This window comes from Fragaria vesca, linkage group LG5 (assembly GCF_000184155.1).
Source record: "Fragaria vesca subsp. vesca linkage group LG5, FraVesHawaii_1.0, whole genome shotgun sequence".
Taxonomy (NCBI): Eukaryota; Viridiplantae; Streptophyta; class Magnoliopsida; order Rosales; family Rosaceae; genus Fragaria; species Fragaria vesca.
This window is the reverse complement of record NC_020495.1, coordinates 25,197,478-25,224,875: the sequence shown is the minus strand read 5'-3', so window position 1 is coordinate 25,224,875 and position 27,398 is coordinate 25,197,478. Positions and strand designations below refer to the sequence as shown.

The following is a 27,398-nucleotide window of genomic DNA, read 5'->3' as shown; positions in this document are numbered from 1 at the left end:
CCCCCCCCCCCCCCCCCACGGTTTTTTAAATATCTCCATAATCAGTGTACAAGATTGATACAAATGATGAACTTTTGTGTTAAATCAAGCACTAAACCCCCCTAATCAATGACAAAAACAAGTAAGAAACAATAATGGAGAATATTTTAGGACTAATGGCACTTAATGTATACTAATTGTACCTAATTTATAGAAGAAATATGTAAATATTGCCTAGATTTAGAATATTTTACAATCAATTATCATTGATGTCTAATTTATTTGATTATTAATAAGGTATGTATAGAGGTTAACTTTAATATTATTATCCGGTATACTTTCTTGATTTGTATTTGAACCCTCTCAAGATTCAAATCCTGGTTTCGTCCCTAAGTCTATAAGAGCATCTTTAACAATGCTAGCTATTTTTAAGTTAAATTTTAGTCAAATTAGATAAAATGTCATTTTGGCTAACAATTTTAGAAATGCGATTACATCAATGCTCTCTATTTTAGCTAGCATTACATCAACATTATTATTCAAATAAAGATTAAGTAGTTTAAATATATTTATATATCACGTAAAATATCTTACAATGAATGTATTAAATTATATTTATCCTCATATGAGTCATCTCGCTAGCTATATTTAACTAGCAAGATAGCTAAAAGTCATAATAGCTAAACTTTGGCTAGTCTGCTAGAGGTCCGAAAATATAAAAAAAAAACTAAATACGCTCTTTAAAATAGTTAAAAACTAAAATAGAGAGTGCTAAAGTTGCTTTAAGAATACAACTATTATTGTTTGTTTATTATATATCAATCTTTAATTGGCAACTGAAACCTTTAAAACCTTACTAAGTAGTTCATTATATATAGGAATAATCGTTTTAATTGATCGTAGTACGTTATGATCAGAGTTCACAAAGTTTAAACATGTTTTCGAGGAAATATATGTTTGTTATGTTTAAAGGTTGCCCTTTAAAAATTGATCAAAACTAGAAAAGGTAACACTTAGCTTTTAAGGGAAAATACCATTATTTGTTCATATCACGAGTGGCTCACGTCCTCTGTTTATATAATCACAAGTTGGTCAACTCCGAGCTATTTTATTCTTCGTGTAAGACTTGAATGGGGATACTTTAGACTATTCGTATTTTGGGGAAGCTAGTCCAAAGCGTTTGGCACCAAACAAAATGGAGTTGACCTACTTAGCCTTTGGCGGCAAGCCTAAGACTCAACTTTGGCTAAACGAGTGCTTGCCACGTGTCAATGCCCGCTCTTGACTATGATCTTATATCGTCGTCATGTTTGAAACTTTGATCTCGGACTTCGTCCAACCATGGGGGGAGCTTTGAAGTTTGAAAGCTAACTAGCTCAAAACACTGTGAAACTTGAACCATAGTATTTCTCAGATTAGGTAAGCGAAAAATGGGTTTGCTAGCAGAGACATATTTGATTTAATTCGGTCGATAAACATGTAACTGATGTACTAAATAACAGTATTTTCTAATAGACAAGAAAACATTTCCGAAAGAAACATAAATCTTCAATATAATACATTTAGCTAGCTAGTCAAAAGAGCTAAAAATGTCACGTATATTTGAAGGAGCAAAGGGAGTTCGTCAAATTAAGCTCGTTAGGTTATGGGTGTCCTAATTAACTAGTCGTGTGCAATTAGAAGCCTAAATGTAAAAGGTAAGGCATCAACCTCATGAGTCATGAACCACGACTACATGCGTGTTTCATACCACAACCACTACTATCACCCTTTTCCATCTTCCTCGCTAATAGTAATACTATACGAATATATAGACGACTAATTGTCTTATCGTAGATTCTTAATCAAGTAATTAAGTAGCTATCGCTCAAGTTTGTTGCAGGGGAAGTCAATTATCAACTACATAACATATATTGAAAAGAGTACACCAGAGTGGTTTCCTCACCCAACAGGCCCATATTAATACGCAAACCCTAACCCATGCATATGTCCTCAGCTTCAAATTAAGTTTTTACAGGCTCTCGTTCTATATGTCCTGCTAGCAAGGCATACATACAATTAATCTTATAATCTTAGATGACGAGTAAGTTGATTTTATACCTGTAAATTCAGTACTTGTTTTATCATATATTTGAAAATATATATATGTGAATATGTGATGGTGTAGTATATCCCAAGTAAGAAGTCGCATAAACTGAGTTGAATCAAAACTAACAACATATAGAAGTCATTCAGATTCTAAGAACGATGCAAATTATGCAGATGGATCATGCTATAAGACTTTTAAGGATTACAGTTGAATATCCAGGCCCAAGAAAACAAATTAAGATCATAGACGGGTTTACTTGAGCTCATGATGATCCAGGTTATTTAAGGTCAAAAAGCAAGCCTTAATTTTCATTGTCGACATGCTAAGAAGAGGAGGCACTGTCAATGGTGAGGCCCTCCTTATATTCCATTCAGAATTACACACTCTGGGCAACTAGGTACCAACCAAGTGGTTCGTTCTGCTCCATTTCAATTTCAGAATATATACTACTAGTATTAGTGTCACTGCTTCACGATATCGATCGTCACAGGGTTGCTGCTATGTCTGTATCATAGTGTCATCCCTTGGACTCAATAGTTGACTTCAGATACTCGACCCCATCGTTGGGAAACTTGAGATGAAAGAAAGCAATAGCATAGCCGACACCATTCGTTTTCAATAAAATCCTGTCCTTATAGCCAGGATAGGATCATGATTAGGAAGTGAAGCACGTATTGATCGAGTTTAGGTTCATTTTGGGAGCTTGTTCATACAACACCAATTTGGAATTCTCCTACAGATAACACTACCTCCACCATTAATAGAAACAGAAATTAACTCGATCATCTCGTCTGGTAAGCGGTAAGCGGTAACTATATTTGTATGGGCATAAAAACTATGATTAATGCATGTTACCTCATTTTCCACTCAAACTTGTTTGTTTTAAACAAATTCTATTTACAAATTACGCGAATAGTAAAGAACATGTCGCATTCTTATATAGCACTGCATCGGGCATGCATGAATTTTATAACATAGCATTGTTATATGCATATATGTATATGTTATTGGTGTTTGATGTCATACCCACCCACCCAAACCAAAAACTAGGATTATATTTTCATTCTTCAGACAAAGAAATCCGAACTTTATCAAATAAAACCCATGGAAACTGATCGCTTATTGCATTTCGTATATATAGGTCAACTAGCCAATATTGGCAATTCCATCTCCAGCATATGCATTATATATGCATGTAATTAGAACTGTAACTCATATGTTCATCATGTTGCTGGATCAAATGATTCAAATCGATAAACTCCTTCACTTGTCATACTCTTTAAATCGTTAACAAGTTTTCCTTCAATCGTGATCGAACATCATGGACGAGCTAGCACTTTGAAGAGTGAACCAGAAATGCATCTGCATAATAGAACTTGCGAAACCTTCACCTGCAAACTAGGCATGGTTCGGGAAATATGTAGGTGGCGTGGACCCTTGGGGGTACGTTTCTGTGCCTATACCCGCCGGCCTTCCCCATTTTCTCTCAATTATATGCTTAGAGGCCATACATAGCCTGCCCCCTCCATGCTTTTGAGCAGCACTTGTATACTTCATGACAATTATTGAATTGCAGCCATGTGTTCTGTGTTCATGTTTGCACTACTACTCCACTATCGATCTTGTATTTGATACATATGCATATATGTTAATTATTTCCATTAGGCTTAAACCTTATCATGTTAGCTTAACCATTTACATACACATACACTTATGTACAAAACGTTATATATTATCAGATTGTCAATAAAACGTTATGTTTGTTTAACTGTTTAGTAACCGTTTTTTCTATACGAAATAATATGTGCGAAGAAAGATGTTACTCTAAGTGAGATTTAGTAGGTCCATGACAATCGTGCACGCTAGTTTTAAGGATCGGACGGTTTGGAGTCATCCTCGAGTTCACACAGATGACTGATCTAGGGTTTTGCACTTGACCTAGAGAGGGGGAAGGGGTGGTGTTCTGATAGAGATGTATGAGGAAAGTCCTGGACCAAGTTTGCTATAAACAATCGTCCCTTTCAGCTGATGAGGTGTGTGGCGCACCCATCACATGCGGTCCACATCAGTGGGCGGGAGCCAGTCTCGACCAACGGCCTTGTTCGGTGGTTCTCTTCGAGGGTTTTAGATTCCTTCCTTGCTTGGTTGGATTATGCAAAATTGAAATAGGCACGCGCAGAGTATAAGAGGTGGGGGCCCTCCTCCCGCCATCCCACCACCGCCCAATCCTTAATTTGGAGAAAGAATTTCAATGGCCGGCTATGGCTTCAACATCGACAAGTAGACGTTGGGGGAGGGACCCGCCGCCGTAGATGCCCCCCATATTTGACGGCTTCTACTCGCCGCGCCTCTCTGTGCGGTACAGTACAGGCGTTTACTGCTACGAATTCGAATCGAAGAAGAAGCACCAGTCACTTTTTGTACAAGAAAATTCGTGCAATGAGGTTAGGAAATCTAAGCATATATATTAGCCTACAGAACTGAAACTAGGGTCGAGACAAGTGCTTCAATTCAGGGTATGCATTAGTTGATAACGTAGTACGAGGTTCACGTTCAAAATCAATTGATAATGATGAAGTGGCACAAATCCTTATAAACTCACATAAGGTTCGTATTCCCGACGAAGAGCTTGGGGATAGAAATACTACTGACGAGGTCTTGGGCGGTCGATCAACATCACATTGTTATGAGAAATTGATTTGGTGCTAATAATGTGATACCAGTCGTGTTCCGGACGAGATAAGATGACAAGGTCCTACACGATTGATGAATATGGCCGGAGAAGCTAGCAGAGAGTCCCCATTTGATCATATCGATCAACACCATGATTACAGTCCACAAGGAGGAAATCCGGCCATTTACAGCCGTCGGAGCTCAATCATTCAGCTCGATCCATGCCATTTCAAGTTCAGTCTCAGTGCATGTTCCAGGTGTCATTCTTTGAGTTGACCAGCATAGACCCGATTGGAATCTTTAGTGCCAAGTGAAATAACTGCGTACTAGCTAGTCTGCTATGGGTAATGATATAATGCATGTGAAATGTTAAGTGAATGTTTGGTCAAAAGTTACTACCAACCGAAGCTTTTGTTTTTTTCTGTTTCTAGATCGAAGCTTTTGTTTCATTTGGCCAAAATCCGCTCTATTTTTGAATATGTAATGTACTCCTAACTCTCATTCATTAGATTTAATGAGAGAACCGATTTAACAACGGTTACAATTCTATAAGTCTAACAAAATTTTATACGTACTTATAAGTTTAACAAAATTCTCATCGAAAATAAATTTTCTTTCTTATCTATCGTATCTATAAACCAATATCGATTCGAAACAAACTTTAAAAATTTATCAAACGATGTCATTGATTTACACATGTATTTTAAAAGAAATCAAATGATGGAGATTCAAAATCAATCAAAGATTAGATCGACCCTTTGAGGAGACTCTTTTGATGATTTGATCGAGTGAGCTTTTGGTTTAATATTCAACACCTGTTTCCCTCTAACTAGGAGATTTAGTAATTGATCTAACTCATGTGCTAATTAATATGATACTAGTTAAAACATGGGTTATCACCATCCTTCATTTTTAATTAAACTAAACCTAGAACAAGACGAATGATCTGCAGCATAATTGTACGTATATGCTTGGAATGCAAGAATTTTAGTTTTAAAAATACTTGCATTCGAATACTTCGGCCGGAACTAATGATCGAGTGCTCTTCTGAGCTTGATGTTATGATAACTAGACGTACGTGTACGTGTACGTGTACGTGTAACGTGTCATACTTTGTAGCTATATATATTCAGTTTAATTAGCTCATTAGCCAGAGAATTATCAAGTTAATTATCACTCTCATTAATTGTTAATTACGTACTAATGATACCTGTTATATATCATTAGTTTGCAGTAGTTGGATGTAGGGTTTCATCCAGTTGTTCCTTTAATTCAACCATGCACAATATTCCCTTCGTTATTAATCGATAAGCAAGTTTCATTAAGTTTTAGGTATGGGGTCTGATTTTAAAAGAAATGAGATTTTATTAAGTCGACGTTAAAAGAGATGTAAAATTCAATACCGATTCAGTCACGTCATTTTCCATACCTGCAATTTATCCTCATCTAGCAATTACCTTCCATTTATGCTTCAAATTCATCCCAAATCTATAAGAGACTATACAATTTAGCAAACATTTCCATATAAAGTGAAGATCTCAATGTTTTCAAATTAATCCCAAAACCTACTTCATCCCTAACCAGCAAGGCTGATCATGTGTATAGATCGAATCATCTCTTTGATTTCAAAGTGGTCCAAAGCCTTTTGAAAGAAATTACCATTACATAGTTTTATTTAGCTAATTAGATATCGATCTATATCTTCACCTCCATGGAGCTACAGAAATGGTACTAGTAAGACGCATGTGGCAAGTAGCAGTAGCAAGAGGTCTTTGCCATATTGATCCCATGGATTGAATGCTGAGTCAGTTCAGATGCTTCATGCATAAATGGTTTGTAATGATCATGGATAATTATTGGAGTCTGGTTGTCTCAAAGTGAAGTGATGTATGCTGTATATAGTAGCTGGGCTGATGAGCTAAGTATACATCATTCATCATCAAGCTATTGGACGTGTTCAATGGCTCTTTGGCTTTTTACTTAATCCAACACCGAAGTTGTTAGGTGCTCAACTTTGAACTAAAAGTACCATTGATCCAGAAAACATACTCTGCAGATTTTCTAAACCCTAGAGTAGTTATGTAACACCCAGAATTCAAAAAAACAAAACACACAAATGGATTATGTGGTGTGTAGGCTTGTCCTTTTTCTTTGGACACTATATCTAGTGCATATGCTATCAAACATGATTTATCTTTAAGAGAAGTCATGTATCTCCTTTATTTGCTGTCGGATACATATTTTACATATTCATAACAATACAATCAGGGTAAAGCTTAATTTGGTTATATCATAACCGGATTTGAGGGAACTGAAATTTTTTACTCGTGACGTTAATGGTAGTGATAATTAATTTATCAGATGATATTTGTTAAAAAGCTCATAAACAACGTATATATCTAACAAATATTATGTCGGAAATGAATCGAAAACATATTTGTTTAGTGGATTGACAAGAAATTTCCATAGGGTTTATGTAGAAGCAAAATTAACTTGATAAAAGCTAGCTGATGAATGCAATGAGAGTAACTGACATGGCCGTGGTTTCTGGTGTTTGTAAACAGAGAAATATGTGCAAACGAATTGAAGCAATCATATAAAATTACTAAATTTGAAGACAGATATTCCTTCTGGGAGGTCTAGAATATAATACTTAAGAAATGAAAGAATATTACTATTACATATTATATTGCAGAAGGCAACATCACTCTTCTTCACCCAACATCACATAAAGCAAGGGCCATACATACACAGAAGAACGTCCACACAAACCCTCTCAAAAACAATCTTTTATCTCAGCTTTTGTACCCAGTTTCAAGAAAAGCGGTTTTTCTCTCTTTTTGAGGAGAACACCTTCTTCTACCTTTGCTTCGCTTCAGCCATGGACACTGCTCAATGGCCACAGGTACATACAGCACACATAGATTTACCAACCTATTTCTTCTTCTTATTCTTGTATTTCTTCATATTTTCATGGCTTCTGCTCTTTTTGGTTCATTGTGAATAATACTTTTGGTGTGAGGATGTTGGTGTTGTTGTTCAAGTCCCCACTCAGAATTGGATGTAGTTTTCATCAGTTCTTCAACAAACATGTTTGTTTCACTTTATCTTTTGCTTAGGTGATAAAGGAAAAGACCTCCATATTTTCTTTTCCTTTTGCTGTCTGATACAATTCTGAAAAGTGTAGTGAAAAGCAGCTCTTCATTTGTTGTTATCTTCTTTGTCTTCCTCTTACCCTTTTAAATTCTCAGTTCTCTGAACAACCAGTACTGATTAATAGAGTCTTTGTTTTGATCTTGGTTCATTTTCAGGGAATTGTGGTGAAACCAATAGAAGAGATAGTGACAAACACTTGCCCTAAGCCTTCTTCTGCTAATAATCTAGAGAGGAAGCTTGCAAGGCCTCAGAAAGAATCTGCCCTAAACTGTCCAAGGTGCAACTCCACCAATACCAAGTTCTGTTACTACAACAACTACAGCCTCACACAACCCAGATACTTCTGCAAGACCTGTAGAAGGTACTGGACTGATGGGGGGTCTCTCAGGAACATCCCAGTTGGAGGAGGCTCAAGGAAGAACAAGAGATCATCGTCTTCTTCCTCATCAACACCAACTTCTAATATTTCCAACAACGCATCAAAGAGGCTTCCTGATCTGATACAACCCCAAGGCAACCAAGGTAATAACCAAGGTCAAGATCTCAACCTGGGCTTTCCATCCAATCAAGTTTTTGCACATCATCAAATCCCCAAAATTGATCAAAACAGTGACAAGAACAACAACTCTTCCAGCACTAGCACTACTACAACAGCATCTCACCTCTCAGCTTTGGAGCTTCTCACTGGTTTGACCTCCAGGGGTTTGAACTCCTTCATGCCCATGCCAGTACCTAATTCAGATCCCAACAGCAACAACAACAGTGGAAGTGTATATACATCTGGCTTCCCCATGAGTGAGTTAATGATCAAGCCAACCCTTAATTTCTCTCTTGATGGGCTTGGAAGTGGGTATGGGAGTGCTCTTCAAGGTCATCATGTTCAAGAAAACAGTGGGAGGCTGTTGTTTCCATTTGAGGATTTAAAACAAGTGTCAGGCAGTGGTGGTGGAATTGATCATCATCAGCAGAACAACAAGGAGCATCATCATGGTGGAGACTCAACTGGGTATTGGACTGGAATGTTAGGAGGAGGATCATGGTAAAACTTCAAGAAGATCAAAACATTCCTTCTCTTTTCTTCTTTCTTTCTTTCTTTCTTTCTTTCTCTCTGATTTTAAACTCTATATTAATCTTCTTCTCTCATGGTGGCGGGCAACTTGTTTGGAGTTATGAGTTCATAAGTACTAACAGATCATAGGATACATGGGGTTTTTTCTTAATTTATCACTTTGGATTTCTACTTATTTCTCTTGGTTTAATTATGGTGGGTTATTTTTTGGAGCTTATTTTAGATTGGCTTCATATAATTAAGAGTGACTTTTATTGGTATACTACTACTACGTACTCTATGAGGATATTAGAAGCAATGATGATCGAAAAGACCAGCAGCCCAGAATTTTTTAGGGTATGTAGCAAGTAGAGAAGAGGCATGCCCTACTGTTCTTGCATAATGCCCTTTATTTCATGTAATTGATCTTCTCTAGCTATTTTATCACTAAGAGAAAGTAAAGGGCATGCCCACTGTAATTTGTCATTGGTTGGTTAGCTTAAATTGGTACAATCAATATATTATATATATAAGTGTATAATGTGCACTTATGGGATAGCTAAGCTAGCCATCCCCTTCTCCTCTGTTCTATGTGATGTTGTTTAGTAAGGTCATACTAACCAGGGACATAGATTCTTCCAGCCAGCCATTTACAGAAAAGCTAGCTAAACTGATTTGAACAGAGAGAGCTAGCCAGGTAAGAAGGTGAGAATATTGGAACTTTCCACATGACATTGCTATAAACAACTCCTTCCAAAAAGTTAACCACCTTAGCCTTGCTGATCTCAGTGATCTGATCTCCATATTCTTACTTGGAACCAGTACTAAACACTACCTGCCCTCAACCAGAAAACCTTAGCTTAGCTAAGCTCTAAGCTCTCTCTCTCTCTCCCAGTCTCACAGTAGGTGAGACTCTTATTACCAAGTACCAACATATCCAAACAGTTTTGAAGACTCTTTCACAATGTTCCCCATTATAAATGTATTTCCAGAAATGATCATTGCTTCCATGCCACCCCTTCTTCTTTTTTCCAAGTCTCACTGAGATGAAAGATAGAGAGAAAGATCTGACAAACCCTTCTTTCTTTGGTCCTGTAATAGACCCCACAAAAACATTCCCCTTGGCAAGTGTGCTAAAGAGAGAATAATACACCCCACTAAGTTGATCCCATCCAGATCTGAATTCTTACCTCGCCCAATTTTTAAATCCAATTTTTTTTCCTCATCCTTTGGTTTCTTGCTGTAAGCCACTTCCATAATAACAATGCCCACAAGGCTGGTCTTCCAGAATTTCACTTATTTTGGGTATAAATATTAACCACTGAATCTGGTTCCACCTAGCTCTCTCTCTAATAATCTAGGCCATGGAGTCTATAGTACATTGGTCCAAGCTGAAAATGACAAGCCACATTCCTTGAACGCTAAGAATGAAGCAGAGCCTTGAAAAACCTAGTGGCCATTCCAGCTATTTATAGAAAAAAGGGTCAGTCACAATGTCACGTAACAAAAACCATAAAAGATGAAAACTGGATCTCAATGGTGCTTGCCGGATCTGTAGTCATGTCTTTGGCTTATTGTCATTGTGCTCTAGTGTTTAAGTTTTTTCCAGTAGGTAAAAGTGCCTATCCACGACTTACCAGATACTTTTCTCAAGCGTAAAGTTTAGGCCATTGATGTATCCAATTGTGTTTGACAATGAGCAAGTCCAGATGTTAGGCGAGAATTCAAACCTTTGCTTCGATTGAGTAGAAGATTGTAGAGGTCACATATATAATTCTCTCTAGCATATGATGATGAGAGAATTGGGGATGCTCACAGCTAACCTTATTAAAACGCAACACAGCGGCCAAATAAATTTTGGGTAACCTATAGTACAACGAAATCCAAGATTTCAAGAACAATTACTGAATTAAATGATTCCTGATGTTTCACAAGGCCACCTAAAGAGTGATGTATTAAAACCATTTCGTCTAGTTATTGTATACAACCACAATACTACTGTACTGAAGATTTTGACAATGCTGTTTTGAAGTGACAACTGATCATTCTCACATGAAGAAAAGAAAATATATACAGCATTCTTTTATGGTCCTTTTACAGCAATACAAAACAGGCCCCAAGTGACTCAACTCGATAGTGCCATACAGACTTAAAGAGTGCGGACTCAGGATGGAGATTTCTGTGCAATTGTATTATGTACATCACATTCTGGAGTTGCATGTGCATTGCTCACCAGAAGTCTTCTAAGTGGGATTTTGAGCGTATAATCATTGGGTAATAAAAGGGAACATAGAAATGGAGAACAATGAATGCAACACTGGAATTCAAATATATAACAAGAAAATAATGTATTGGACAATATCCCAGTCAGTTTAGTATGCAACCGAGAGAGTGGAGGGCAGTTGAAAGTTTCAATTCATTCAAAAAATAATACTGTTTCCAGTGTCAACATCAACAGGGATATACCATTAGATTTGATTGCCAATATAAACTAGACCAAGAAAACTGAAGTCAACCTTGTTCTTTTAGAAATCAGAGGTCACCATTGATTCCAAATATACGAACCTTGTGCATGTTTGGGAACTTTGCCACTACCAGCACAAAAACTGCTAGTGTGTTGAAGAAGAGCATCGGATTTTGATAGTCTGTTGTATGAGATGCTATCAAATACCTGCAAAATCATGAATGTAGTTGAGAAAGATTCAGCTTCAAAATATAGTAGCAGCATGTAAAGATTTACTTCAGTATCTTTCTTGTCTAATATGTCAAGTGCCATTCCATTATACATAGGAAAAGAATAATTCTAACGAGCAAAAAGGTGACAGTAGTTACTCATGAAAGATTGACTGTACAACTACAACAAGGTTGAAAGAAACTAAGGATTTACAAAATACTACTGTCCTTCCATTTCACTAGCACTAGGTTATCAAAATGTGTAAATATGAAGCCATTAGAAAAGTTCAACACTCAACAAGTTTAGAGATACTTAATGGCCCAACAATGCATTCTCCACTAATTCACATGTACTTATAAATATCCAAAGTTCCAAACAAAGGCTTATATAGGAAAGCTTAAACTACTTTTAACACATACAAGAAAGCTTAAAGTACTTACAACACAACAGGTACAACAGTTAGAAACTTCCGGTTTCGAGTGAGCTGGTTGCCATTGTCTATCTGCTCCCACCAAGTAAGTGCGTTGTAGATACCTTGGTCATCAGCAAATGGTGTTCCCTTCTTCCAGTGAAAGAATTGGTACGTAACCTGAAAGGAAGACCGGAAAACAATCAGCACAAAAAAATTGCTATAATCACCAACAGGAAGATTGTACGTCATCAACTCTTCTGTATAGATAGTACAATCCAGTAATCTACAAAGAAACACACAACAGAGAACAGACACTTCCACACAAAAGCAGCAGCAACTACTTACAATTGAGCTTTAACACCAACATATTAAGTGTTATGAAAATCATACGAAACCCCATATCAATCAACACAAAACGTGCTGTTCCAAATATGCAATAACCTTAGAAATCATATTATAGAATACACATTACAAGCTATATAATTACTCTTCAGGACTAAACCAATTAGACATTAATTTTCATTCTCCCTCATCCTGCCTAGCAAAACTAGTGTCTCCGGGGTTATGAAACGCCGCTGATTGTCTAAAACAACTCAGAATGCTCTCAAATTTCATCTAATTCACTACAAATTTTCGTGTTCCGATACAGAAAGATCACGTCCTAGCTTACAGGAGCGGTTACCTATTCAAATTCTCAGCTCTGTTTCGCAATTAACTATTAAGCAAGCTTACCTAATTCAAAATCATCATGATTCACATCAAAACCCTAAGGATTCAGATTCACAATCCCCCAAATTTGACCAAAAACACAGAGAGACGCAAACACGAGACGAAAACTAAGCTGAGATAGATAGCGAAAACAAGAGAAGGAGAGAGAGAGAGATGGACCAGAAAATGAGCGAGGTGGACGACGGTCCAGGCCATGCCGGGAGAGCAAGAGAAGAGGCAGAGGACGATGAGCCAAGAGAAGAAGACGATGAGAATGTAGGTGGTCCATACGCCAGGGTACGTGAACCATTCCGTGTTCCGATTCAGATCCGTCGGGCGCACCGCCGTGACGTACATCTCCTCCGGTGGCTCTGATTCGGTTTCTGCGGCGGAGATTGGATATAAAACAAAGGAGGAGGAGCGAGCTACGACGACGATGATGGTAATGAGGAGGAGATGCTCATCATCACCGACGACAAACTCAGTCGAAGACTTTGTATTTCTAATTTGTAATGCGGATTTTTCCGAATCGCGTTTGGTTTTTTTTTTTTTTTGGGCGGTGATGACTTCTCAAATTGGTGGGTCCACTGGGATCGTTAATATCTGAACTTTCTTTTTTGTCGTAGGAAAAAGAAAAACTCGGATGATAACGATCCAATTTTTCATTACATTACATTCTTGATGTGAACATGAAACTATTTATAGAATTATGACAATATGATTTTATAGTCACATACTCGTAATTATTAGTTGAAGGAGAATGTATTATGAAAATGGAGTGTTGTTGATAATCTGAACATACATTAAAATATGGTCGACAATAAAAACTATGAATGACATTTTTGAGTATGGCAACGTAGCTCATGTAGACATGCTTAATATTTCAGATAAATATGAGAATGCCCTTCATTTTGAAATTGGTCCGAAAAATGGTTAATGCAGACAATGATTGAACTGTGAGTATAATGTAATTGCCATAAGAATTCTTAAAGATGAAGATGTGGGTGAAGAGCTTTTAGATCTGAACAGAATGTTTTTTGTTTTTAAATTATTCAATTGGTACAGAAATTCAACATTGTGTATGAAACTATGAACAAATATGAATGGAGGACTTAGGTTGTACTGGAAAATAATATGTTGAAAGTGTATAGAAAGGGGGCTCAATCTCTTAGAAGGAGCTCAATTATGCCAAAGGTACATAAATGCAATGGAATCATTACCGATTTGATAATGCCCTTCCACTGGATCTAAACAATTTTATAACATATGAGAGCAAAAACTATCAGAGTGTAAGTGTGGCATTGCCAGCCCCATCCAATACCTCAACTAATCTTCTCTTTGCAGACTTTGTTCTGAAACACCAGACCTCGAAAGCCTCGCTCAAGTCCGGATACCGGACCTGCTCGGCTCTCATCCAGTCTGCCAGGATGTCGGCTTGATCATTTGATGGTAACGCGAGTACTAATGTGACAATGGCCCCTTCAATGGTCTGGCACAAGTCCTCATTCATCTTGTATGGAAAACTTGTATCCTCACTGCTCTTTGCATCCAAGAGCGGCTTCATCTTCCTAATATAAGGGAGCCATGACTTCAGTAATGTCAAGCGAATTGGAGCCGGAAGAATCACACTACCATAGCCAACTGCTTCCAAGACTTTAGCAGTGACTTCTATGAGCTTAATCTTCAAGCCCCACATAAATGAATCAAGTTTCTTGTCCTCGATCACTCCTAAAACAATATTGGAGCTTTCGGCCCAATTGGAAACAAAATCTTTCATCAAATCCATCTTGCCAAGTATGCTACACATCCATTCAAGATCAGATAAACTATGCATTATTTTCTCATCTGCTGTCTCGGATGCAAGGTCTGGCTCCAAAAGTAAAGAAGCCAATTCGTTTTCAAATGTTGAACAAATATGCAAGAGACCCAATCTTGCCACAGATCTGACTTCATCATCTGCTTTGACCAATAGTGTATCCTCGTCTTCTCCTAACATGTACTCAACTTGCTCTTGAGCAGAAGTTTTAAGCTCATTGCCAAATGGAGGACATGGTCCAACAATGGATGTGGCAACACGAATTGCTGAGATGAAAACAGTTTTGGTGGCAGCTAAATCAACAGGTTGGATCCTAGCTATTATGGGCATAGCTACAGGACCCAACTTTGATACAGCTCTTAATATGTGCTCTTCTTCTTTGTCCTCCCAAGGAACAGCCTCCAAGTACTGGATGCAGCAGTACACAATCTCGTCACACTTGAAGTTTACTGCTGACTGAAGAATACCAACAACAGACTTAACAGAGTCCAAGGCGTCCAAAATTAACTCTGTTGGAAGATAGAACAACCTCAACAGGTTGACATGGTGATCAAAGTTGACCTCAGAGCAATGAACACTAATGGAATTACTAGGGCTTGGATTAGACAACCGTTCAGCAAAGTACTTGCTCCTTTTTATGAGAACAGATGAATGGGAGTAAAACTGTTGGTGTCGTCCTTCTATATCCTTCAAGCAGATAACTACGTCACTGGTATTCTGATCACCAAGTATGCAAGGCTTGGTTTGAAAAGCTTTGTCCATGTGCAGCAACAAGGTTCATGCTATAAACAATTGAAAGAGCACACTACTTTCTTCAGCTGAAAATTACAATTTGACATAAACAGTCCATCAATCCACATAAATTCTACAAGAAATACAAATAAGTTATGTACTGAAAGCTCAGGTATGTTTGCATGAGAATCTTATCTAGAAACAACATGAAATATATTAGTAAGGAAAATTTTCAAAACTGCATTGCAGCAACAATAGCTGATCTATATAATTCCATATATCTACGCTAGTAAGAAATGTGATAGAACAGACCACAAATCTTCTTCATTATTGATTAAACTAAAAATTTCCCTGGCAATCATGACTTCATCAAATCCAATGCATACTAAGAAGTTAAACATCCACTAGTAACAAAGAAGACAGTTGCAGCTACAACGTAGTATCCCAATCAACAAAACCAAAAAAGGTCACAAATCAATTCCTCAATCTATATCATTCATGTTAAATATACTCCTACTAAATATATAAGCTGTAAATATTACATAGACAAATTAAGAAATGAACTTAAAAACGTTTCTAGCAAAAGATCACTAGTTGATGAAAACCCAATGGATTCATGAAGTCCCCATTCAATAATCTGGCATATCAAATTCCAAGCTCCAATCTTTCTAGCCATCCCAAAACCAAGATTCTTCCTTTCTTCCAACTGGGTATTATTAAATAGGAAAACAACTCACCCCGTAACTGTATGAACCGCAGAAATGGGTCCCAAGCTTCAACTGAAGAAACCAGATCCGCTGTGAATTGCTGAATTTTCCGGCTGCTTATAACTGAAAAGCGCATAGATGAAAGCCCTCAGGTTTTTTCAGAGTTCTCTGAATTTCTCAATTGAGTTTCAACTAATCAACTGAGAAACAAACTTTGAGATGAAGTGAAGGGACAAAAGGTGTTGCATTGACCAAAATAGCCTTGTGTTTGGTTGTAGCTAGGGTGATGTGTTAAGAGATGGGAGGAGATTAGTGTATTTCTCAGAGGGCAATTTGGTGCATTTCAAATAAGCATGGGAGATGAGAGAGTAACATCACCCAAGAATGGAAGCAAATGATTGGATGATAGACTGGGGTTATGTGTATGAGATTTGATCTAAGCATGAAACATATCTTTCTTTCTAAATTAGTGTAGGAGGATCATCAACACCAAAAAGTTAGCTACTTTGCTTTAGTTTTATCACAACTTGCCCAAGTTGCAACCAAGTACTTTGATCAGTATTAGCTTAACCATTTGTATAAATTCATATATTTTATGTAGTGCCTAATTGCCTATAGTTTCTAAACTTTTCTCTTTTACCTACAAAAATTTAATTAGGCGTAGCCTTCGACCTTCGTACTTTTATTTGATAGAGTTCGGTCTTTTTGTGAGAGTGGTTGGGGAGGAACACAGATTCTGGCCTTGAATTCGATTTTAAGGACGTTGGTGGCTACAAAGTTGAATTCAATCTGGAAAATCTTCCTTTCTTAACTTCTGTTTGGTGTTTAGTGGGTTGGTATCAGGGTAAATCTGAAATATTTACTTCAACAAAAGCTTAACTGAACCAAGTGTCAGCATAGTCTATTATTACTCTATTTGAAGATGCCAAGGGAAAATTTATTAGGATACGGTTTTCTTGCATATAAATCCAATCCCAGTCCACACTTGGTCACACTAATAAGATCGGGTACCAGAATTTAACATGGCTTCCTCCTCATCTAAGTTTCCTTTGCTTCTTGCTGTTGTTGTTTTGATCTTGTTCCATGTCACAGCAGACCCTCCTGGTATGTAATAACGTGTGTTTCTCCCAGATCCACATCTTATATAAGAGCTAAGTTTTTATTTGTGTGTGATATGCAGAAGGCGATCAATGCAATTTCGACGATGAAACTAACTTGGAATATAGTCTGGTAGGGAAAGATTTTAAGGCCAGACACCGCTGCCTTTACATAGGTGATTGCAAAAGAAGTAAGGACTGCAAACCCCTATGTGCACCCTTGGGTATTCCTACAGTGAAATGTGTTACCAACCCAGCTGGTGGAAAGCATTGTTGTTGTGCTCTTCCTAAACCCAAGTAGCGTATCCAGAGCATTGTTGTTGACTTGTTGTGCTCTTCCTCAAATGCTCTTCCTATTATAATGTTGTCTGTGATAAAACCATGTTAGCTTCAACCGATCAAACAAATCCCAGTATATTTATGTATAACATATCAATGCAAATTAGGTACTTCCAAAAAGATAGTGATACGTTTTGCTTGTAAATTAAAAGAAAGAGCAGTAGACCAATGGATAGCTTGAACACTACAACTCTATAAATGTTGGAACCTAAGCATAATACACTGGTTTGAGGGATAAAACTAGAGATAGAAGAATCTACTAATTAAAAGGAGTAAAATCACTGCCATGAGACCAAGAATGTATACACATATTTCTTATAAGCAAAAGGGATGAAGAAATTGTTGTAATGTATCCCAAACCAACATGAAAGAGATCACGGCAAGTGATTTAAAGCAATTCCAAACTGGTTTCAGCCAACATTTGTTAATTTTAAGCCGCCTCCCGTTAGGCATTCCCATTGCAACCGTCGCCTCTTCATCTTAACCTGAAGTCGGTTATTTGTACCGATGTTTTGTGAACTCTGCCAAGCATTGCACCACCCACCTTGCTCGGAAAGCCGGACAAACACCTCCCTGCAATTTCACAAATAGTGGCTAACAGCTTTATACATCTAAGAATTCACGGCTATGTCTACTGTTCTGGCCAATTCGGAAGCGGCTCCGACGTAGCTACATTGTGTTAGATTAAGTAGAATGACCTTTGCTTCGTCAGGTACTTCCATGGCTTGAATAAAATGTACTATACTTTCCTTGGTAACTATTACTTCTCCTCCGGTTTGTTCCTTCAACTTTTCGTAGGGCTCGGGGACACCATATCTTTGCACAACCGTCTCTAACTCTCCGACGAGAGCTCCGGAATAGAGATTCAAGTATTCCTTGATCGTGCCTGCATCAACCGCCTCAAGTGTTGATATTAGATCGAGTGTGTTTTTGTAGGTGACAAGAGAATGCTCTAATCTTGAACCCATGTTCCTTAAAAGAGTTGAAATAGGTAGCTTCCTGCTCAAGGAACACTGATTACCACTGGCCACACCAATGTTACTGCCTTCACTAGCCTTGTTTATTTGCTTAAAACAGCCCATATTCATGTACCTTTGTACTTCTCCATCAAAGTCCGTCAATATCTTGTTGAACTGGCCAACTCCATGAACAAGTTCTGTCACATAATCATAAGCTCTGATCCGAGTAACGTAGGGATTAAAACTCAAACCCAGAGACGTGACAAACTCTTCAGCAACTTGAGGCCAATTAATATCAGGATATGCAACAAGATAAGCATTGTAATTTCCAACCTCACCTCCCAGATTCCCCTTTAGTTGCAGTTGCGAAATCTCTTTCCGTTCTCTGCTTAATCTCACAGCAAAAGTTGCCATTTCTTTTCCCAAAGTTGTAAACGCTACAGGCTACAAGATGATAAAGGAGGATACAAAATCAAACCACAAAACGGTACTGCTAAAATATCAAGTATGAAGTGAATCGAGATAAATTCAAGAAGCTACTTTTACCTGTCCATCATGAGTGGAAGAGACAATAGGAATATGAGCAGTGTCCTTAGCAATGCCACATATTGCATAAATCAGATCATCCATGGCAGGGTATATGACCTTATCCATGGTTCCTTTTAGGACTAGTGCATGGGCAAGATTGTTGACCTCCTCAGATGTACAAGCAAAGTGAAAAACTTCAACCACCTACAACAAAAGATAAATTTTCATTTATACGAGGCTCTTTCACTCAAAACAATTTAAATAGAAAAGTCATCGAGTTTGAGTTAACCTTAGCTATTTCTGGATGTGATCCACATCTCTTTTTGATGAACTGATCCACCGCAGCTACTTCGTCGACCTTTGCCACTTTCACAAGGTTCTTTACTTCAAATGCATCATTGAAGTTAAATCCATCAATTATTTGTTGTAAATAAGATTGCGCGGATTTACTAAACCTCGGTACCTCAGTCACTTCAGGAATTTCTGAAAGCAATAGCAACCATTTGATCTGAACTAGAACAATGAAGTAGATTAGACCATACTCGCTCGTATAAGGAGCCAAGTCCTTGAATTTATCCCAACACAGACCATCCAATTGTGGCCAAGCCGTTGCACTTTTATTGATGTTGCTAGTAGCTGCTTTAACTCCCATGTCTACCATTTTAGCAAATTTAACATCTTCTCCAACATAGCTACGTGGTGTTAGCCTTGACAAAATGGTTTGATGATCTTTAGGTAATTCCAAGCCTTCAATAATCTTTCTTAGACTTTTTTTGGTAACTCTTCTCCCCATTGTTAGTTCTTTAAGCTTCTCATAGGTCTCTGCTGGAACACCATATCTTCGAATAACAGCTTGTACTGCTTCAGCAAGCACCGCCGGAGAGTGGTTCATCTCGTCATTCGCGAGAGCTTCATCTATCTGAATCTTTGCTATATTCGTAAATATCCACTCGTACGCAATAACAGAACATACTAATCCTTCACTCATGTTCCTCAGAATACTAGAATCAGTCAACTCGTCCAAAAAACGAGATTTAGGCAACAAACTAGTCACGTAGGAAAGAGCTTGTCTAGCTGCACCGAGAGTTGCTTCACTAAGATCAAAACCTCTGGACTTTAAGTAACCAAAATACATGTGGTCACTCATATCTTTTTCAAAGTCGATCACTATACTATTGAATCGGTTAATAGCATTGAAAATTTTTGGCATGTAATCGTAAGTCTCGGCCTCAGTAGCATAAGGATTGAAAGTCACTCCAAGAGAAGTGATGAACTCTTCAGCAATGTGCGGCCAGTTAATATGAGGATATATAACATAATGAGCATTGGAACTTCCAACAGCACCAGGAAACTTCCCCATTATCTTCACTTGAGAAGCTCTATGCCTCTCTATGCTTAGCCTGACAGCAAAATTGGCCAATTCCTTGCCCAAAGTTGTGGGTGAGACCTTGTATCCCTCCCTGCGAGAAAGAATTGGAATGGATGCATTGTCCTTTGACAAGGTTGCTATTGCCTTGATCAGATCATCCATAACAGGAAACACAACATTGTTCATGACATCTTTTAACATTAACGCATGCGCAAGACTGTTTATATCCTCTGATGTGGAAGCAAATTGGAAAGTATCGAGCACCTACAGCGGGCAAGAACATTTACACAATTAATTCCTCAGAAATATCGAAACAAAATTTAAATGATAGGATGGATATCAAAACGTTCACCCCCTCTGCCAGTTTGTTTATGTTCATTACATATATATATTTTTCCTTCAAGATCGATCTTTACAGAATGAAGGCTTGTAAGATCAAAATATACGAACTACCCATTTACTGCTTAAAAATGGATATATAAACGGTCTTCAGATTGATTGATTTTTACTTAATTCATCATAACATATCGGTTTGGGATATGAATGTTAAATGCATGATACTAAATTAAAGGGGTGAAAATGAGAAGGTTAAGAAATGTTTCAGAATGTAAGGGAAAGACCTAGCTAGTTAATAAAGCAAGCAAAAGTCTCAACCTTAGTTATCTCTGGTATTGATATGCATCTCAGCTTCAAGAAGAATTCCACAGCTCTAACATAATCATGGTTTGTCTTCTTCTCGCACCTCGTTGTCATTTCTATGGCTTCCATTATGCAAAATCCATCAATAACTCCTTGCAAGTAACGCTCAGCACGCTCACTGAAACTAGGTACCTCTGTGAATTCTGGGATCTTTGAAAGTTTCAACAACCATTTGACCTGACAAGTAGTAATATCCAAACATAAATAAACACTTCGACAGAAAAGCTAGCTAATTGTGATGACAATAAACTGAGACTCGTGAAAAATGTACCGCAGCAATACCTGAATTAGAATTCTGTAGTAGATCATCGCATATATATTCGTTGAAGAATGTATATTATCGAATTTCATGACCTTGGCAGAAGTTGCGTCGCTCTTCGGCAGATGCGTACCCCATAATCCAGAATTGATATCCTCAAAAGCGTCGACACTTAGGGCATAAATTCCTCTGCTAAACGAAGACAAAGCACCACGTGAATATTTAAGATACAAGCTTGAGGTTGGTCTTTGATAGTTGGATGGCATAACCCTAGAAGCTGATCCCATGTCCATGAAAAATCGAAAGGAGTTGAGGTCGACAATAGAGTTGGGGCACTTGAAACTCATCATGTTTCTCCGGTTTGGAGAAGGAAGACTGAAACAAAAAGATTATACTATCAAGTCAAGGCATTTTGAAGTTATTAAATCTAGATCCTAGAATAATTGATGAAGGATTCTTTGGTCAATCTAGAATCTAGTCAAAAACGGCTTACTGTTTCAATCCTCCGATCCTCATTGATCGATGATACGGTTTTAAAGTTGTTACTGCATTTCCACCTTCCAGGTATTTCTCTAAGTCATGCATGTCTCGATCAATCCGAGAAACAAACTTAATAAACGTGACAAACCCTAAATCCGAAACTTTCTTTTCAAAACCTAATCTTAAGAGCAGCTCCGACGTACAACTTAACTATTTGTTAATAATGTCGACCACCATTGCTCTGCCACACGCACCATCAACCTTAACGCAATGCCCTAGCATCTTCCGAGCAAAACCTCACCCCATAATTCATCATCCACGATTCATGACCACCTGCTCCGCCGTTGGTAGTCGGCAGCTAAAACTATCGTCGGAGCAATCTTCCTCATTATCGTCGCCGGTGTACGTCACGCTACCTTTAGATGATCTCGGTGGCGAGGCGGACCCGGTGGGCACGGTGGGCAGGCGAGAGTTCACAGCTGAGTCAATTGGGGTGCTCGCAGAAGCAGGAGTTGAAGGCGTGGTCATGGATGTGTGGTGGGCCCTGGTCGAGAGGGAGCCTAGGGTTTATCATTGGGAAGCCTTTTTGGAGATGGCCGAAATGGTTCAACGCAGCGGATTAAAGATTCGTGTCGTGCTTGCTTTTCACAGTGAACGGGATTGGCCAACATGGCCAAAAACGTAAGTTCATTTCAAATGTCGAAAGGTTAATGTATATCTTCTTCTTCAAAAAAGAAAAGAAAAGAAGGGTTAATGTATATGTATATATGATATATCCTTAAATAATTTATTGGCTTAATTTGTTGAAGTCTATGCATGCATGTATGTTTGTTTGTTAGGGTTGATCTTCCTCTATGGATACTTGAAGAGTTCCAGAAAAATCGTGGTTTAGGATATAAGAATAGATATGGATGTTCAGGAGAAGAATACATTTCGCTTGGGTGTGATACCCTTCCTGTTTTACGGGGGCGTTCACCACTCGAAACATATGCAGATTTCATGAGGAGCTTCAGAGACAATTTCAGACCTTTTCTAGGTCATGTTATAACAGTGAGTGGTTTATACATATTATTGAGTAATTTCCCATATATACGGAGAGTGTTCAGTGCACAACGTATAGATTTACGAACGATACTAAAGATTAATGCAAAAACCTCTTCTTGCAGGGAATTCAAGTTGGAATGGGCTCCGACGGTGAATTAAAATATCCTTCGGCTAATATACATGAATTGGTAATTGGTCGTACGGGAGAGTTTAATTGCTATGATAAGGTACTTGGGAAAAGATTGTTGCCTATATGGATCGAATGAGGTCCTCGCTACACTGTCCATCTACTAAGTATGCTAATGTACGTTTGTTTTCAATCTCATGACCATGCCAGTACATGGTTGCGTCTCTACAAGAATACGCCAGAGAGCTAGGAATGCCTGAATGGGGAGATGTATGTCGTCTTTCAGAACCATTGCAATTTGCAGGAATTAAAGGAAATGGTAATGATGATTCTTGGAATACGCCGTATGGTGCATTTCTCCTCGAATGGTACTCCGGGATGTTGCTGATGCACGGAGAAAGGATATGCGAGCAAGCTGAGGCCATTTTCTCCGGGACAAATGTAACTATGTCAGGAAAACTAGGTGGGTACTATTACCATTATCTCCATCCATCTCATATTTCGGAGCTAACTGCTGGCTATTACAACACTTCAACAAGAGATGGATACTTGCCGTTTGCTCGCATGTTTGCTAGGTATGGACATTGTAATGTCATGTTTTTTAATCCCAGCTATTATGCATTTAGCTTGTTCATTCCTTAATAGGCAAACTATATATGTCACTTGTATATATAGGCATGGGTTCACGTTATGCTGCTCCTCTTTTGACTTGAAAGATGAGACGGAAAGGTATTGCACCAGTAGTCCAGAAGGTCTTCTCAAGCAGATACTCTCAGCTGCTAGACTTTGTGGTATACCCGTGGAAGGTGAATCTTCTGACCCATGTTACAATGGGAGACTAACATCGTTAAAACAAGTGGTAAAAATGTCAAAGAATTACTTATCTGGACTTGAAAACCCTTCCTTCTCATTCAAACTGAGGGCCGACAAGTTCAAGTCGTTCAAGTCACCTAAATATTTATTAGAAAAGCATTCTCGAGCTACGTTTACTGATTTTGTTAGGCGAATGTCTAATCTCAACGATTAAGTATTGAGCCAGAGCCGGTTTATCTTTCCTTTTTCTATTTGTACATAGGGAGTTTATATCATTTATTTATTGTCATCCAGTCTCACAGTTCAGTTCAGGAATTTCAGTATTATTTTAATTTCATTGACCATTATATATATATATATATATATATATATATATATACACACACACACACATGCCGTCTCTGCTGCGGATGTCTGCACCGTTTTCCGGTGCGGATTTCTGTCGTTTCTCCACCGTTCCAGCGCTGGCGATTCCGTTTTTTCTCCCCAGCGTGATCCCAGACCTCCCCCGACGGTGTTGGAATGAAAAAGAAGGCCGGAGAGATCAATCGGAGGTCTATGCAGCAATCTCACTCAGAACTTCACCACCGATCATGGTGGACCTCCGATCGCGATCTCTCCGGCATTCTTCTTCATTCCAACACCGTCGGGAGAGGTCTGGGATCACGTCGGGGAGAAGAAACGGCATCGCCGGCGCTGAAACGGCAGAAATCCGTACCGGAAAACGGTGCGGACGTCCGCACCTGAGAATCCCCGTATATATATATATATATATATTAACCTTAAATGGATCAAGTGACAAGCTACCTTCGGGATTCAGATGGGTATATTACGAAATCGAAATCTTTATCAGAGAACAAACATAGTTACAAATCTTTTGAAATCTAGGGTTGAATACCATAAGAAATCTACTATATGAAGAAGTATATGGTTTAGCAGAAACAATTATATGAAGAGAATAAACCTGGCCTTTAATCTGAATTGAAGTCTGATAGCTTTTATCTATTGGAAAACAACGAGAAAGAGAGAACATAAAAGAGAAATTAAAGGGAAAGGAGAGCGATGAGGGAAGGAATACACATGATGGAGAAGACGACTAAGGAAAAAATAAAAAAAAAGTGGTGACTTAATAATGTGAATTAATAGGATCCATTAGATTTGTTGGCGATTGTGATTTTACGAAATTTACTAACTTTAGAGGAGCCAGACACATATAATCGTGTTGTTGCTAATAGCTGGTAATGGGGAAATGGGATTGTGGAGTAGCAGAAATATAAACAACTGGAAGAAAATTCTGAAGTTTAGAAAAGGAACAAAAACAGTTATAAAATTAATAAGAAAGCCCAATTCCAACTAGAAATTAACATGCATTGAACAATGAAGGAAAGACAAAACAAATGGAGACTTCCAGAGTCTAAACAATAATGAGTTATGTGGTGTTGCACTGATAATATTGGTGTTGCTTATTTATTTATTTATTTTTAAGGGTTTGGAACTTAGCCAAGTTGGCAGGCTCAGCCCTACGCCCGGTTTCAGATATTTATTGAAAAAAAGAGAAATGTCTACCATTTTAACAAATTTAACATCTTCTCTCCAACATAGCTATGATGTGTTAGCTTTGACAATATGGTCTTATGATCTTTAGGTAATTCCAAGCCTTCAATAATCTTTCATCAGAGACAGCCTTTGGGCCGTGCGATGCGTGCAGCAGCACAAGACCTCCGATTTTCAGGGGCTTTCGAAAATTTTTATCATATAGATATGTACGTAACATATATTAAAAAGGCTAAGCAAGTAAACAAGTTCTCTTGCAGAGTTGGCTGGATTCTTTCTTATTAACTAACCACCCCAGTTCGAGGCCCCATATCCTCTCTCTTTTTTCTTCCGTTTGTTTTTCACCCCTTTCTCTTTCCTTTTTTTTTTTTTTCTTCTTCTGTATTTTTCACCCCTTTTGTTTTTCCTCCTTTGTTTTCTACGTTTTCCTTGCGATTTTATAACTCTTTTTCTTACTCGTTGAGTGTATTTTGCTTACCCCAAACACAAAAAATCAAATCCTAATCTCTAATTTTGATTTATGAGGTTCCTTCTCTTTCATGTACAACATTTCTTTGTTCTAGAACTTTAGGAATATATATAGTTTGTTATTTCTCACGCTTCAATGAGAGATTATGGGTTTTAGTGTTGGTTTATACATTCGGGAACAAAATTATGTAAATAAGACCACATTCAAAAAAAAAAAAGGGCCACATTCAAAATTTCGCACAGGGCTTCATATTACACAGGATCGGCACTGTTTTTCATACACTTTCTTGGTAAATTTTCTCCCCATTGTTAGTTATTTAATCTTCGAAAAACAGCTTGTACTGCTTCAGCAAGCACCGCTGGAGAGTGGTTCAACACGTCAATCGTGAGAGCTTCATCAATCTGATCTTTGCTATATTCGTAAGTGTCAACTTGTACGCAAGAGCAGAAAATACTAATCCATTACGTACTCTGGTTTCTCAGAATACTAGAATTAGTTAACTCGTCCAAAAAACGAGATTTAGGCAACAAACTAGTCACGTATGGAAGAGATTCTCTAACTGCACCAAGAGTTGCTTCACTATATTCAAAATCTATAGAACCCTCTAGCTTTAAGTAACCAAAATGCAATTTGTCACACACATCTTTTGTATGTGGTCAGGGACCATGTAGGGAGGTTGGTATGTGATTTTCTTTTGTAACCCAAATGCAATTGGTCACACATCGATCTTTTGTATGTGGTCAAGGACCATGTAGCTAGGGAGGTTGGTCTGTGATTCTCTTTTGTTCGAATTTCGAAACAAGATTGGCATCCAAGTTATTTCAAACCAAGACTTACTCGACACCATTCTGGTACATCAAAACGACAAAATGGCACTTCGCCCAGACGCCAGACGCCAGACCTCCCAGTTTTGGACTGTTTCGACTTTAAACAGACTTATCTCAGTCCCAACTTTGTTTTCCTAAGATATTTAAGATAAATCCCAGGATGCCCTTATTGAAACTGGGACATCCTGCAATGTTAATCCATGTTGTTGTAAATGTAGAAGCCTTTTAACTTGTATTTTTACCTTTTGTTGAACTCATTACAAAGTTGAAATCATGATCTCTATCCAACCGTGAAACTAATATCAATTATTTTAAGATATAATAAGAACGTCTAGTACATATATAGATTTAGGGTTTAGCTGTGTATAGTAATAGGCTACAACTACAGAAAAAGGGGAAAAATAGAGAAATTAAAGAGTTTTCATATTCATCGATACCCAACTGGGAAGGAAGCTACAACATATATGGAGTTCTCTCTTGCAACAACGGGTAAACACATGGCACAGGGACCGCCACTATCATAGAGAAGACAAACTAGTTCAAATGTTACAACTTGGAGCTTCAGAAGAGAGAAGAAGACAAGTCTGTAGCTGGAACGGTGTTGTGGTTCTTGAGCTTCAGTACTATTCTGCAGGAGCTGTCTTAAGATATTTGTGGAGTGAATGGGCTGTTGATGTAGATTGGGCCTAGGTATGGGTTTGGTCTCAACAAGTCCTCCCCCCATGAGAGCAAGCTTGTCCTCAAGCTTGGAGGTGGGAAATTTGGACATGAGTGAGTGGGCTTGTTCCCACGTGGCGTCCTCTTCTGGCAGACCAGCCCAAACTACTAGCCATTCAGTGA

General features: G+C 38.1%; 5 protein-coding genes across 5 annotated transcripts; 2 read left to right on the top strand and 3 right to left on the bottom strand.

Moving 5' to 3' along the window:
- Window positions 1-7,463: 7,463 nt before the first annotated feature.
- Window positions 7,464-9,529, top strand: LOC101309160 (dof zinc finger protein DOF4.6-like). The gene is made up of 2 exons (XM_004300436.1): window positions 7,464-7,646; window positions 8,053-9,529. Exons 1-2 carry the CDS (start codon window positions 7,623-7,625, stop codon window positions 8,938-8,940), a joined length of 912 nt encoding a protein of 303 aa, XP_004300484.1. The 5' UTR covers window positions 7,464-7,622; the 3' UTR covers window positions 8,941-9,529.
- Window positions 9,530-11,297: 1,768 nt separating this feature from the next.
- LOC101308874 (uncharacterized protein C119.09c-like) lies at window positions 11,298-13,270 on the bottom strand. Its single transcript, XM_004300435.1, has 3 exons — window positions 12,920-13,270; window positions 12,060-12,208; window positions 11,298-11,616 (listed from the first exon to the last, which is right to left on the bottom strand). Exons 1-3 carry the CDS (start codon window positions 13,094-13,096, stop codon window positions 11,478-11,480), a joined length of 465 nt encoding a protein of 154 aa, XP_004300483.1. The 5' UTR covers window positions 13,097-13,270; the 3' UTR covers window positions 11,298-11,477.
- A 491-nt stretch (window positions 13,271-13,761) lies between these two features.
- Window positions 13,762-16,178, bottom strand: LOC101308580 (BTB/POZ domain-containing protein At3g05675-like). Its single transcript, XM_004300434.1, has 2 exons — window positions 16,025-16,178; window positions 13,762-15,373 (listed from the first exon to the last, which is right to left on the bottom strand). Exon 2 carries the CDS (start codon window positions 15,315-15,317, stop codon window positions 14,022-14,024), a length of 1,296 nt encoding a protein of 431 aa, XP_004300482.1. The 5' UTR covers window positions 15,318-15,373; window positions 16,025-16,178; the 3' UTR covers window positions 13,762-14,021.
- A 1,863-nt stretch (window positions 16,179-18,041) lies between these two features.
- On the bottom strand, window positions 18,042-21,531 carry LOC101308775. Its single transcript, XM_004301765.1, has 5 exons — window positions 21,268-21,531; window positions 20,941-21,162; window positions 19,207-20,550; window positions 18,936-19,121; window positions 18,042-18,833 (listed from the first exon to the last, which is right to left on the bottom strand). Exons 1-5 carry the CDS (start codon window positions 21,529-21,531, stop codon window positions 18,042-18,044), a joined length of 2,808 nt encoding a protein of 935 aa, XP_004301813.1.
- Window positions 21,532-22,049: 518 nt separating this feature from the next.
- On the top strand, window positions 22,050-23,922 carry LOC101308476 (beta-amylase 3, chloroplastic-like). The gene is made up of 5 exons (XM_004301764.1): window positions 22,050-22,405; window positions 22,564-22,774; window positions 22,891-22,995; window positions 23,106-23,470; window positions 23,571-23,922. Exons 1-5 carry the CDS (start codon window positions 22,050-22,052, stop codon window positions 23,920-23,922), a joined length of 1,389 nt encoding a protein of 462 aa, XP_004301812.1.
- Window positions 23,923-27,398: the final 3,476 nt, after the last annotated feature.